We start from the raw sequence: 15,479 nt of genomic DNA, 5'->3' as shown, positions 1-15,479 counted from the left end.
TTTACTCTTAAGTAATAAAATAAATTGCTAATAAAGTTATTGAAGTGCGAAACTGCTTTATAAACCTAAGATAAAGTCCATGCCAAGTAACTGGTTAGCAAGTGCACAAAGCATTACAACATAATCAAGGTGTATTCAGACTTTGCCATATATGCATTTTTTGATCTCTAAGCACATTCAACATAAAAAAAATTAAGCCCGTCACAACCTTCCCTACTCCGTCGCCCCAGGAAAAATCTGAGAAAACAAGATCAGCAAATCCAGACACTGGTGAACAAAGGTGAGGGAAAATGTTAGCTTAAGTGTCTTAGACAAGTACAACCACCATGGTACCACAAGGGATAAAGTGAATCTTTCAGATGTGCAAACTGATTAGGATTTTATAGGTCACATCCACCTTAGAACTTCATCTTGAAACCAACTGGCAGACAGCACACCACAAAACACGTGTGTGATGCACTCCTTGAATATAATATTGCTTAATAAGCTGACTGCCTCATTCATCCGATGAAGTGAGCTGTAGCTCACAAAAGCTTATGCCCAAATAAATTTGTTAGTCTCTAAGGTGCCACAAGTACTCCTTTTCTTTCAGCTATAAGTGTAGTTTCTGGATAGTTTGAAGGTGTAGCTTTCATGTAGGACACATTATATTGTGATTCAGCCTACGCATGACGACACCACAGGTAACTAAAGTGAAGTCTTGCCAAACTCAAATGTTTAACAAGCTACCTTGACAACTGTTGCTAATCAACTACCCAGAAGCATGTAGAGGTGGGTGCCACCTAGCATACTGAATACACTGCAAATGAAACTTTTCACTAGCAATGAACAAGAGGGATGACAGAACAGAGCCCCATTGGTCCCTTAAGAGCAATGACTCAAAAACTATCTTCTCTCTCCCGTCGCTCAAAAGAGCCAATTCCATCACCAGGGAGGATAGAAGTTCACTTCAAATCTAATCTGAGCATTTATCTGCCAGACAGCTGTGAAGAAATATCACTCGATCACTGACTGCAGCCTGGATTAATCAGGTTATTAACCACACAAAACAGTTTCGCTGACTGTGACTTTGCTGATGCTAGATGTGAAGAAACTTCTCTACATCCTTCCGCCACAGGCCTGGTATAAGATTTCAAAATCTCATTATGCAGCAACTGATAGAATTCAGACCAAGAGACTGCCTGATATCTAGCCTTTTTCTTCATCAGTTGCAAGTCAACTAAATACAATGGGAACTCGTGAGTAGGGAGCCAAGGAAGAGAGTGTTTAAGATGATACAGGAAAACTACATCTTACTAGATCATTGACAAAGTGGTCCATTAGCCAGACAATCATTCCTTTAGCTTGCAACACACATTCAGACTCATACACATTAAGGTCAGAAGGGACCATTATGATCATCAAGTCTGACCTCTTGCACAATGCAGGCCACAGAATCTCATCCACCCATTCCTGCAATAGACCTCTCACCTATGTCTGAGCTTACTGAAGTCCTCAAATCATGGTTTAAAGACTTCAAGGTGCAGAGAATCCTCCAGCAAGTGACCCATGCCCCATGCTGCAGAGGAAAGTGAAAAACCCCAGGGTCTCTTCCTATCTGCCATGGAGGAAAATTCCTTCCCGACCCCAAATATGGCGATCAGCTGAACCCTGAGCACGTGGGCAAGATTCAGCACACAGATACCCAGGAAAGAATACTCTGTAGTAACTCAGATCCCACCACATCTAACATCCCATCACAGGCCGTTGGGCCTATTTACCATGAATAGTTAAAGATCAATTAATTGCCAAAATCATGTTATCCCATCATACCATCTCCTCCATAAACTTATTGAGTTTAATCTTAAAGCCAGATAGATCTTTTGCCCCCACTGCTTCCCTTGGAAGGCTGTTCCAGAACTTCAGTCCTCTGATGGTTAGAAACCTTATCTAATTTCAAGTCTAAACTTCCTGATGGCCAGTTTATATCCATTTGTTCTTGTGTCCACATTGGTACTGAGCTTAAATAATTCCTCTCCCTCCCTGGTATTTATCCCTCTGATATATTTATAGAGAGCAATCATATCTCCCCTCAGCCTTCTTTTGGTTAGGCTAAACAAGGCAAGCTCCTTGAGTCTCCTTTCATAAAACAGGCTTTCCATTCCTCGGATCATCCTAGTAGCCCTTCTCTCTACCTGTTCCAGTTTGAATTCATCCTTCTTAAACATGGGAGACCAGAACCACACACAGTATTCTAGATGGAGGTCTCACCAGTGCCTTGTATAACAGTACTAACACCTCCTTATCTCTACTGGAAATATCTCGCCTAATGGATCCCAAGATCACATTAGCTTTTTTCACGGCCATATCACATTGGTGGCTCAGTCATCCTGCGGTCAACCAATACTCCAAGGTCCTTCTCCTCCTCCGTTACTTCTAATTGATGCGTCCCCAGCTTATAACTAAAATTCTTGTTATTAATCCCTAAATGCAAGACCTTGCACTTTTCATTATTAAATTTCATCCTATTACTATTACTCCAGTTTACAAGGTCATCCAGATCTTCCTGTATGATATCACGGTCCTTCTCTGAATTGGCAATACCTCCCAGCTTCGTGTCATCTGCAAACTTTATTAGCACACTCCCACTTTTTTGCCAAGGTCAGTAATAAAAAGATTAAATAAGATTGGTCCCAAAACCGATCGCTGAGGAACTCCACTGGTAACCTCCCTCCAGCCTGACAGTTCGCCTTTCAGTATGACCCGCTGTAGTCTCCCCTTTAACCAATTCCTTATCCACCTTTCAGTTTTCATATTGATCCCCATCTTTTCCAATTTAACTAATAATTTCCCATGTGGCACCATATCAAACACCTGACTGAAATCTAGGTAAACTAGATCCACTGCGTTTCCTTTGTCTAAAAAATCTGTCACTTTCTCAAAGAAGGAGATCAGGTTGGTTTGGCACGATCTACCTTTTGTAAAACCATGTTGTATTTTGCCCATTTACCATTGACCTCAATGTCCTTAACTACTTTCTCCTTCAAAATTTTTTCCAAGACCTTGCATACTACAGCTGTCAAACTATCACCTTTTTTTCCCCTTTCTTAAAAATAGGAACTATGTTAGCAAGTCTCCAGTCATACGGTACAACCCCTGAGTTTACAGATTCATTAAAAATTCTTGCAAATGGGCTTGCAATTTCAAGTGCCATTTCCTTTAATATTCTTGGATGAAGATTATCTGAGATTTAGGCCCACTAAACTGTTGGAGTTTCGCTTCTACCTCGGATATGGTAATATCTAGCTCCATATCCTCATTCCCATTTGTCATGCTACCATTATCCCTAAGCTCCTCATTAGCCTCATTAAAGACTGAGGCAAAGTATTTGTTTAGATATTGGGCCATGCCCAGATTATCCTTAACACATCTCCCAACCATCTCCCCCAAATTCCTAGTTTAAAGTTCTCTTAATCAGTTACGCAAGCCTCCATCCTAGAAGGCTATATCCTTCCCTACTCAGATGAAATGCATCCCGAGAGAACTGTCCTCTGCCCATGAACGCCTCCCAGTGGCCATACATTCCAAAGCCCTCCTTATAGCACCACTGCCTGAGCCATCTGTTGATAGTCATAATCTGGTCACACCTTTGTTGCCCTTCTCTTGGAACAGGCAGAATCCCACTGAAGGTCACCTGAGCCTCGATTTCCTTAAGCGTCTTCTCCAGCCTGGCATGGTCTCCCTTGATACGTTCCAGCGAGAATCTAGCCGTATCATTTGTTCCCACACGAAGGATGATCAGTGGATTCTTTCACGCTCCCTTTAGGATCCTCTTCAACCTCAGGTCCACATCCCGTATCTTAGCACCTGGTAGGCAGCACACCCTTCTATTCTCTGGATCAGCTCTGGTTACAGGCCTGTCCATTCTTCTCAGCAACGAGTCCCCGATCACAGAGACCTGCCTTTTCCTGGTGACGGTGCGATTCTCTGGTCTATCCCCTGTTCCCTCTGGCTGCAAGTTCTTTCCATTCCTGTTCTCCCTTGTAATCCTCTTCAACCCATCCTGTATCCTCCTGGGGCTCATATTTGGTGTTGTCTCCATTGACTCTTCCCTGTTTTCTATAGGACTAGCCGCTCTTCTCTTCTTCCTTGCCCTTCCACTGTCAGTGACATACCCCTTCCTTATCTCTAATCCTAGCCTCAAAATCAAGATACAGAGTGTGACCAACTACATAAACTGCATCAGAAAGCAGGGACAGACCCAAGTTGGTGTCATGGTAGCCAGTAAATCCTGACCTAACCTACAGAATTCATCCTCCAAGTGCATATTCAAATGACTCAGAATATAGAACTAATTAACTTCAAATGATACTGCAGAAAACAATCCACAGGCACTCAGATAATACTATTACTTGGGGGGGGAGGGAGGAGGAGGAGGAGGCACATAAATAGATATGGTTTGCATCAATTCAAGAAGGGACTTTTTGGTATAGCAAGATCATCTGTACACATATGCAGATCTCCTCACACTACTGATGAATCCTAAAATTTGCAAATGAAGTGGATATGCTGTATCAGATCTAATTTTAGGAGACCCCCCTGAACTGTAAATCATATACACTCGGTAGTGCCACACCAATTTGATAGCCTTATGATACATGCTATACAGTATCTAGCTGGAATAATCTGGGCCAGCGATTCTCAAACTGTGGATTGTAACCCGAAAGAGGGTCATAATCCCATTTTAATGGGGTCACCAGGGCTGGCATTAGGCCCTTGCTCAGGCCCAGGGCTTAAGTCAAAGTCCAAGCTCCACTGACTGGGACTGAAGCCAAAGTCTGAAGGCTTCAGCCCTGGGTGGTGGGGCTCAGGCTTCGGCTTCAGCCCTGAGTGGCAGGGCTCAGGTTACCATCGCCCAATTCAGGGATGAAGCCCTCAGACTTTGGTTTAGGCCTCCAACCCCCCCCCCCATCCAGCCCTGCTGGGGTGGCAGGGCTTGGGCTCAGGCATTGATCCCCCTTCTTGGGGTCGTGCAATAATTTTTGTTGTCAGAAGGGGGCTGCAGTGCAATGAAGTTTGAGAACCGCTGATCTGGCCTAACCAAGGACCCACTGCCTCAAATAGTGAAGTCTCTGCAAAAGCCATATGATTCTTTCCTAATTAAATCACATTTAATAACTATATATTAGTCAATGACCTTGCATTCAACAGCATAACTGAAAAGCAGTCCCTACACCAGTAACAACTGGCAATAACTCCAATTCCTGAGACTTTGGGCATTGCCAGTGGCATCATATTTAATGGCCTTTTCTCTGCACATCATCTATCTAGTCTTGTTCTGCCCACCAGGACAGGGAACGAGGAACTAAAAGCTTTCACAGTCTATCTCGACCCCAGATTCTCATATGGTATTCCCCGCAAAGTGTTTTTTATCCAAAGGACAAATGGTTAAAAACACTCTGAACCCTCCCATTTCTACCTTCTTCAATGCTCTCCCCTGTCACAGAGGATTAAATGGCAACATACCCACCCAAATCCTCAATCCCTCTGTGAAGCAATCACATCGTAGGGAAGACAGGATAATACCCCACACACCCAACCAATCCACCTATGGAAATGTTACCTCCCAGGAAGAGCAAAGTTATTGACACAGGCATCTTGTGCATTGTATTTTTAAAACATTTCATACAATTTCCCACAAGTAAGGATTAAAACATTATGAACTTTAAGAAGAACTATAAACACCATTAAAAGATAAAATTTTATTTATCTAGTAAGTTACTGAACTTTAAAAGCAAGCAATATATGTAAAACTAAAGACAAAGCACTGTCAGCAGCATATTAAGCTTCAAAAAAAATAAGCACAAATTTTTAGCATTATGTAAACGATACAGCTCCTGTAAAATATTTACATGCCAATTTATTGTGTAACTATTTTCGGATTTTTAAAGTAACTAGGAATAGCTGACTTCTTACTTTAAATAGGCAATTACACTACTGTGGGATTCTTAGAGTGAGAAAATTAGTTCAAAGCAGAATATTCAGCACAAGCGTCAAAAACATTTTCAGAGTTTTTTTTGCTCACTAAAGAGGCCCAATTATGTACCTCAGCCACTCAAAATACCTGCATTAGTTACAAAATGATTCCACAAAAACAACAAGGAGTCCAGTGGCACCTTAAAAACTAACAGATTTATTTGGTCATAAGCTTTCGTGGGTAAAAAACTACTTCTTCAGATGCATGGAGTGAAAATTACAGATGCAGGCATTATATACTGACATATGGAGAGAAGGGAGTTACCTCACAAGTGGAGAACCAGTGTTGACAGGGCCAATTCAAGAAGGGCGGATGTAGTCCACTCCCAATAATTGATGAGGAAGTATCATTAGGTCCATCAATGGCTATTAGCTAGGATGGTCAGGGATAGTGTTTATCAATGGGTATTAGCTAGGATGGTCAGGGATGGTGTCTCCAAGCCTCTGTTTGCCAAAAGCTGGGAATGGGTGACAGGGGAAGGATCACTTGATTACCTGTACTGTTGACACCCTCTGAAGTATCGGGCATTGGCCACTGTCAGAAGACAGGATACTGGGTTATATAGACCTTTGGTCTGACTCAGTATGGACGCTCTTATGTTCTTATGAAAGCTATCAAGGCAGAGAGTGCTCTGGTGGAGTGTGTGCGAGTCCCCAGTAGGTGTAATGGTTGATGCTGATAGCAAAAGTCAACGAAGCCGGAGAGCCATGTAGACAGCCTCTGTTTATATATGGCATCTCCCTTAGATCATTCATGATGAAGAGAAATAACATTGGTGATTTTCTGAAAGTCTTTGTCCTCTCAATGTAGAATGCTAGAACTCTTCGGATGTCTAGGGTGTGGCGCCTTGAGGTGGAGTCTTGCCAAGTTCGAGTGGTAGACCTGGCCTGCATTCTGAGACAGGAGATGAGGTAGAAGTGAAAGAGTACACGGTGGATATATAGCCATCTTCAGGAGGTAAGGAAACCACATTTTTCTGGGCCAGGTGGCAGCTATCAAGATGACTCTGCTCCTTGTTTATTCCTGTGAGATTTTGGGAAGAACGATGGGAGACAAATGGGCTGCTTCAGGTGTAATGAGGAGGCAACTTTAGGTAAGAACTTGGGGTGTGGTCTTAGGGTAACTGTTTTTGAAAAATTTTGTGTACAGGGGGTGTGCCATGAGGACCTGCAGTTTCCTATTCATTGGGCAGACGTGATAGCAACAAGAAAGGCCACCTTCATTGAGAGGTGAAGTAGTGAACACATCACTAATAGTTCAAAAGGGGGCCAGTAAGACATCACAGCACCAGATTGAGGTCCTATAATGGAGTAGGGGCTCATATTTCAGGGTAAAGTTTATGAAGACCCTTGAGAAAACATTTAGTGATCAGGTGGGCGAAGACTGAGAACTTGTCTACTTTGTGGGGGAACACCATGATTGCTGTGAGGTGTACTCTGAGCTCCTGGAGAGACCTGATTTCTTAAGTTTCAGTATGTAGTCCAGTACCATTGGTAGAGAAGAGAAAGTCACCATAGTTTGGCGAAACATCACGTCAGACAAATGGGTACTAGATATCATTGAGATTGTTTATTCCATCCACATTACCTCCATCCCTCCTACCCATCTTCTTTCTTCGTCCCTCTTCAGAGAAACTGTTGCAGTACCGAGAGCAGCAGTATCAAAGAAGGTGTTGCCAGCGGTACCGATGACTTTGCTGCAGTTGTTGGTTCCAAGGGTCGTGCAGAAGGTGGCACCACAGCCTATACCATTGCTGAACTGCTCGGTGCCACATGTTTGAGCGGCTCCAGTGGTACCGAGGCAGGGAATGTAGATCTCCCTTTACTGCCTTTTTCCAAGCCAGCCTGCCTAGGGTCTTTTGCTTGTGTGGTACTCACGGTACTGGATAGTCCTGCTACCTCAGAGGTGGAACGTCTTGCTGCAGTTGGTACCAATGGAGTCTACTGAGTTGGGGAACGCCGCTTTTTGGAGGATTCCCGAGGGGAGTTCAGAACCCGCTTCTTTGCTGCCTTCTTGGCAGAGTGCTCCTTCCCCTAAGCATGTGGAAGAGAACCTGTCAAATGCTGCTGTAGGAAACTGTTGCCCCGGAGGGGTCCATGATCCTGGACTGGACGTGGGCCATAATAGACTTCTCCATCATGAGACGTTTTAGCCCTACGTCTCTCACCTTTCTGGCACAGACTTTCAAGTTGTGGCAGTGGGAGCACTTTCGAGGTATGTGTGTCTCACCGAGGCAGCGGACACACTGTGAGTGCCCGTCAGACTCGGATCGAGGAGCAGCAAGTGAGGCAACATTTAAAACGGGGAGGTGGCATGCCCCCCAAAGTAGGGTTCCTCCCATGAGCGAGGGTAACTATGCTACATTAAGGGGTGTTCTAACAACTGAAATGTAAATTCCTAAGAAAAAAAGTGGTTTTGTTTTTTTAAGAAAATAAACAGGGATGGGTAAGTAATTACTGACTAACTATTAACTAACTACTAACCAACTAGTATTCTAAAGTTAAAACTAGAGAAAGCTGAAGTACAGAGGCACTGCTAAGTGCTCTGTCTCAAGCTAAGGGCGGTAGAAAAGGAACCAAGGTAAGGTTGGTCGCACAGCCCTATGTCACTGCCAGAAGTGGCGTGAGACAGAGACAATGCACGTGTGACCCAACCAGGCACTGCTACTAAAAATCTACAATTACAAGCGTGGGGGAGCAGATTCATCTAAAGGGACCAGAGGGACACTTACTGAAGAAGAAACAAATACAAAATATATCTGAAGGACAGAACAGATCGTGGGAGGTAGGCGGGGGGGGGAGGGGTGAGTGCACTATATGTGAAAGAAAACGTAGAATCAAATGAAATAAAAATCTTAAATGAATCCACATGTTCCATAGAATCTCTATGGATAGTAATTCCATGCTCTAATAAGAATGTAACAGTAGGGATCTATTATCGACTACCTGACCAGGACAGTGATAGTGAAGATGAAATGCTAAGGGAGATTAGAGAGGATATCAAAATAAAAAGTTCAATAACAGTGGGGCATTTCAATTATCCCCATATTGACTGGGTACGTCATACAATTTCAGTTACCAATTATGTGACCTAGCTTCTATGCTAATGTCACATACTGAGATTACCATTCTGTTGTGTTATGCCTTTAAACGCAAATCTATACTTTGTATCCTTGGTTACTTGACTAGAGAGAACACTTCCATGAGGATGCTTGATGTCACAATCAGACTTAAGTGAAAAAGGACTTAGTCCAGCCTTGCAAAATTTTATTAACTTAACATGGACAAACAAATCAACAGGCAAGCAAAATATGAGTTCACTTTTCATTATCTTGGGGTAAATAGATTTGGTGTCTGATAAACATAGGGCTGGTACATTTTCATGACAATTGTGTGAGGCTGATTTATTCCAGTCACAGTTCTAAGGCAGATACAGTTCACTCAGTTCTATAATGATATGTTCAATGAGATGTGTGATATGGGATAAAACCAAAATGGATTCTACACAGACAAACAGAACCAATGGAACCAGGGCTATTTATAAGAAAAATGGAAACAGCCTTGAAAAAGTTATGAAAGTTTGACAGCAGTTACTTCACTCAGTAGGTCTTATTTTATTAGAAATTACTGAAAGTAACCAAGTTACACTCACAGGCACTATCCAAGCGATCTCAGTAGCCAAGGAGAAAGAGAGAAGTACAGAGACAGCTGGTGTTGAGCTAAAAGCTTTAGGAAAAAAGCTAATATTAAGATAATACTGTCATGTGTTTTTCCATTCGGTTCATGTCTAGTCTTCACTTCCAGTAGGTCTCTACATACAACCTTGCTTCTTTGATGAAGCTATAAAGATTTTTTTTCTCTTCCTCTGAAGCGTAAGCTATGTGGCACAGAGTCAAGATGCCAGGCATGGTGGGGCAAAGGTCTGGATCCTATAGGGCATGAGTTCTCAACTTGGGGTTCATTACTTTGCCATATTGCTATGTGTGACAGGGCATCCCAGCAGGGACAATGTTGAGTACCACTGAAATATGGCAATTCCTATGTAAAATTTGGAGTTCAAGGTAAGAGGACAGAAAATCTAAAAATCCAATATATTTAAGGGAAATGATTATTACATTTTCCTCAACAAATGCTCTTACATTATCTTCTACCTAAAGTGAACATGGCTGTATCTATGGATGGAGAGAAACATACTAATAAACACTGCTCCTTGACTATTCTCAAGTGCTGCAACAAGCCAATAAATTACATTTTTAATACTCAGTATAGCTTAACCACAAAAGAAGAAACAAAAAACAGTCATGATCATTTATCATTGATCAAGATTGTAGTTCTAAGTTCTAGTACAAATATTTACACTAAGCCCTGGTCTACACTGGGCGGGGGTTGTTTGTGGTCAACTTAAGATATGCAACCTAAGTCGGCATATCTTAGGTCGACTTACCTGGCCATGAGGACGGCAGCAAGTCGACTGCTGCCGCTCCCCCGTCGATGCCGCTTCCGCCTCTCACAAGGTGGAGTTCCGGAGTCGATGGGGAGCGCGTTTGGGGATCGATTTATCGCATCTAGACGAGATGCGATAAATCAATCCCCGTTAGATCAATCACTACCAGCCGGTCCAGCAGGTAGTGAAGACCTGCCCTAAGAATCCAACATAGTCATAAAATTTCTCAGTGAGAACAGAAATTTTTTAATTCCCACAACACTGACCCTGGCTACACAGTCTTATTGAACACTACATAAGTTTCCAAATTCCTGCAGGAAAACTGTGGCAAAACTATGTTATGCACTACAAACATTTAACAGTGTTGCCTAAAAAGTTTTCAGAAGGAAAATCATCATTCATAAAAGCATCCACATTCAGTATCCAGTGCATAGTATATGAAGTGACTCACTCATACCTGAGGTACAAATATTAAAATAGTTTTAGATCACTTTACCATCATGAAGCTGCTGGTATTAATTTGAAGAACATATTTTGAAATAATAAACACAAAAGCATTTGTTGAAAACAGTTTTCCTTACCACAGAAAGGTGTTCATTCGTACCCTGTTCTTATAAATTAATATTCCTCCTGACATCACTCCAATCATAATTTCATTGTTACTTTGATCCTTTAAAAGAGAACAAAACAATAGATTCAACACAAAACAATTAAAATATATACTGTAGAAACCCATACATATTTTATATATGATCATCCACATACCCTCTCACACGCACACAGCAAAATCGTATGTTAATTAACCTAATGGGGCAAGTTTTTAATGCAATGAACATTTAATGGTACAGTTCCTATTAATCTGAGCAGAAACTGAGGTAAAAAATGGAACCAAGGTAGAATCTTTTTACCTTGGTTCTATTTTTTCCCTTCACAATTAGAAAATACTCCCCTCACAAATGCAATTTATATCTTTCCTTTTCCACCTAAACCTCTGTTCTCACTGCTAAATCTCTGTTCCGTGCCCTTTTCACTTACCTGTACTACAGTAACTGTCTCCCTCACTCTAATACATATGCACTCTAGTACACACAACTGAAGTTATCTTCTTTGCATGTCACTCTGATCCTATGAACCACAACCTTAACTTCCTTCCCCAATCAACATGGGGTTCCAACTTACCACTTGCAAGACTTTACACAGCATCATCCCTTTTTATATCATAACATTTGTCTCTTCCTCTTCCCATAATTCCAATTTTTTTTATTGTAATAATGACAAACTAAAGCGTGCTCAAGTGATAAGTAATAATTAGTGGAAATAACATCTAAACAAAAATCCAAGTTTCTTAGCCGCTACGGCAGGCTCTAAAGGGAAAGTGCATATTCCTGCAGTTTGTCTCATAGGCACACTATCCTTTTTAGATTATGACACTTTTAATACGGATTTAGTAATTTAAACGGAGGTAATCGATACTCTGGAAGAATGCATCTTTTTTCAGTTTTACACAGATGCTCCTCCTGTTCTTGTCTTCCAATGGAATTATCTACTTAAATAGCCTTGAAATAGAAGGTAACTTATTGGAAGTAGTTGTAGTAGTGAAAATTACCTAAAAGAAATATATTACACAGTGTATCCAAACTCAGATGACTATGAATCACAGGCTCAGTAAACTGACTTGGTAGCAATCCAACAATAAACTCAACTAACAACTTATACTCCTATGTGAAAGCAAGTTGCAATTTCAGTACTTAAGGCATTGTCTACACTCCAATCGCTACAGTGGCATGGGTGTAGTGCTGCAGCTATGTGGATATAGCATAGATACTTACTACAGAGACTAAAAGGGTTTTTTCTATTGCTATAGTAAATCCACCCAGTTGAAAAGCAGCAGCTAGGTCTAACACAGAATTCTTCCATCAACCTAGCTGCATCTACTGTGAGGGTTAGGTCAACCTAACTATGTCACACGGCATACATCCCTGAGTGACGTAGCTAGGTCAACCTAAGTTTTAGGTTTGGAGTGGGAGAGCCTATCACAAATAAACCTTTTTCTATTTCAAACCATACTTTTCTAAAAATGTTTCTGTACTCTAGTCATAGCAGGTCCTTCAATTTGACTCTATCAAATGCCTGCTATATCCCAACATGCGTATAAGCAAGGATTGGGTGCATCCATGTCATGTAAAAGTTGTAAATACTTGAAATCCTATTTAGCAAGTTTCTTTATGGAGAATTAAGATCAGAAGTCAGAACACATGACTTGTTTTTAATAGAAGAATACATGCTGTTTGAAGATTATAGGTTTAAGTAAAATCTGTGTTGGTAGGGCTTCAAGAAACAGATGGGAAATTATTCCTATGCATGACCTACTTACAAATGATGCATTTTAATATATTGACAAGAACTTAGATAATGAACTCTTAGATACACACTTCGATATTAGCCATAATCTGCACTGTCCATTTAAAAAGTGTATTATTGCCCTGGTTGCAATGATGTAACCTTCACAATATTAAATTATACAAAGATTTATGGAACTTGCAACTTAAGTGAGATAGTAAACGTGAGAACTTCCCATTCAGTTTAATAGGATATTAACTGAAGCCAAATTAAAAATTCAGAAGCCAAAAGTTCCCTAAATGCCAAAGAGACATTCAACAAGCACATTTATCCAATACAGTTGCAAATAATTGGCACAGCCTGATGTTCACTTTACTTGGCCTCAGACTGAGCAAGGTACTTAATCATTTGCGTAACTTTAAGCATGAGTAGTCTCAATGAAGTCAAATAAGGGCTACTCAAATTGCTGAAAGTTAGGCCCATGACTGAATAGCCTGCTGAATTAGGGCCTTGAACATTATATTCAAATTATACTAAACTGTTCCTGAAAATATCATGAATCTACTTTTATATTACAGTGTGAATCATTCAAACTTACTCTTGCATAGTGCAATTCAACTCCATAGAGTTCTAAGGTACGTGCTGTATTGAGATAATTGAACTCAGCTTCTGCAGGAGACAAGCCTCTATAACGACAAAGATGAGTTAAATACGAAGCAGCCCAAAAGTACATAAAATATCCAAAACCCTTAGCCAGCTCAAGCAGATTTTAATAATTCATTACTTTAACTCCATTTTTCCCTGATAAACCAACTCCCCCTTGACTCCACCATATACACTGATTGTCATGCAGTAATTTTGGTAGCTAGAGATTCAAGCACTTTCCTCACAGATACTTGTTAATTAGTTGATTGGTCTCCACATGTGTACACTCACAATTCTGCCAGTTCTGCCTCCACACAACAAAAATGTAATTAAAGGAAGACTGCAATACATACTCGGCACATATATACGTTGTATTTCAAATGGCACAGTGATAGGTGCCTTAAAGGGCCTGAAAACCTTTGAGTTGGCAGTGAAGCCTCTAAAAACTGCTCTTGCAATTAGTATTATATTTTGAATTGAAATAATATCTTCTCTGCAGGGTCCACCCTAGATTTTAATATTTGTACAATCACCAAGTTCAAATTGTTTGTTTTTCCTTACCCTCCCCGCCACAACCTTTTTAATCTGCAATATGTTTGATTGATTCCACATTGCTCAGTTTCAGTCACTAATTGGCAATTTTGTTAGTTAATAAAATCACCAGTATCCCCTATCTGTAATAAATAAATGTGTTAGCGGAGTACAACCCCTATTAAATATTTCTTAACAGACTCATGGACTCTAACTGAAAGTTTATCAGCAGTATATTATTACACAAATTAGGGCATTTACTTTCAATGTTTTTTTTGTTTCATATCCTTTTGGCTCTGTAGCAGAAATTCATACAACTGCATATAACTGATAAAATCTGATGAATTGCAAAACTGCTTTATCTACTTCTGAGAGAGAGACAAGGTACTGAGGTAACATCTCTAGTTGGACCAACTTCTGTTGGTGGAAGGTAAATGTTTCAAGCTTTTCAGAGCTTTTTTTCTGGTCTGGGGAAGGTAACTAGAGTGTCTGAGCTAACTACAAGTTGGGACAAACTATTAAGCATAAGGGGTTAACACATGCTATAAGATACCACTTAAAATGAAGGGGTCAGTTAAGGGTTAGCAGGCAGTGAGATGTATTAAACATTGTTGTAATGAGCCATAAAACTAGTTTCTCTGTTGAGTACATGGATTTTAGTGTCTAGCAGAATTAAGAATTTAATTTGCCAAGCTTGCCTTTTGAATGTTTCCATTGAGGACGAGTACTGAGAGGACCAATATGGAGTGGTCATTTTGTGAAAAATGTTCACTCATGAGTGATAGGGTGTTTTTGTTTTTTTATCATTTTACTGTGAGAGTTCATTCAAGAGCATAGGGGTTGTCTGCTTTCACCAACATTGTTGTTGTTGGGATATTTGACACACTGGATGAGATACATCACACACTGTGATGGGCATGTGCAAGACCCATGAATCTTGAAAGGTGTGTTGTGCGGGATAATGATCATCACAGCTGTGGAGATATGTCTGCAGCTTTTGCATCTGTTGTTCTGTTGGGGGGTGCTGTGGGGAGCTTGCTTCTGATAAGCTTAACTAGGTTTGAGGGTTCTTTGAAGACCAGAATAGGGGGTTTGGGAAAGATTTCTTTCAGGATGCAGATAAATATGAGTTGTAATTGTTTAATGATACCCTATACGGGTTCCAATGTGGGATCGTAAATGACAACTAGGGGTGTGTGGTCAGTGTGGTATTTATTTCTGTATTGATCCTCCCGGAGTATTTGGGTGGCCCATTCCATGATGTGATCTACTTCTCTGGTGGAGAGTCCTTGTTTAGTGAAGGCGGTTTTAAGTGTGTTTAGCTGTGTATCCTAGACTTTGTCTTCAGAGCAAATTCTGTAGTATCTGAGTGCCTGGCCACAGATAACAGATTCCTTTGCATGTCTGGGATGGCTGCTGGATCTGTGGTGTGTGTAAGAGTGGTGATCTGTAGATTTCTTGTATATAGCTGTTTGGAGGGTTCCACTGTTGAAGTGGATTGCAG

The 15,479-nt window shown here is 40.9% G+C and overlaps 1 protein-coding gene across 5 annotated transcripts in view; it reads right to left on the bottom strand.

Moving 5' to 3' along the window:
- Nucleotides 1-15,479, bottom strand: part of PTPN4 (protein tyrosine phosphatase non-receptor type 4) — a 229,810-nt gene that overhangs the window by 108,060 nt on the left and 106,271 nt on the right. For all 5 annotated transcript variants that reach the window (XM_048868477.2, XM_048868476.2, XM_048868482.2 and 2 more), the window contains 2 exons: nt 13,398-13,485; nt 11,041-11,129 (listed from right to left, as the gene is read on the bottom strand). In XM_048868477.2, the coding sequence (XP_048724434.2) occupies nt 11,041-11,129; nt 13,398-13,485 (177 nt within the window). The remainder of the gene's footprint in view (nt 1-11,040; nt 11,130-13,397; nt 13,486-15,479) is intronic.

Source organism: Caretta caretta, chromosome 11, assembly GCF_965140235.1.
Source record: "Caretta caretta isolate rCarCar2 chromosome 11, rCarCar1.hap1, whole genome shotgun sequence".
NCBI classification, from domain to species: domain Eukaryota; kingdom Metazoa; phylum Chordata; order Testudines; family Cheloniidae; genus Caretta; species Caretta caretta.
The sequence above is the reverse complement of the archived record's forward strand: the minus strand, read 5'-3'. Positions and strand labels throughout refer to the sequence as shown.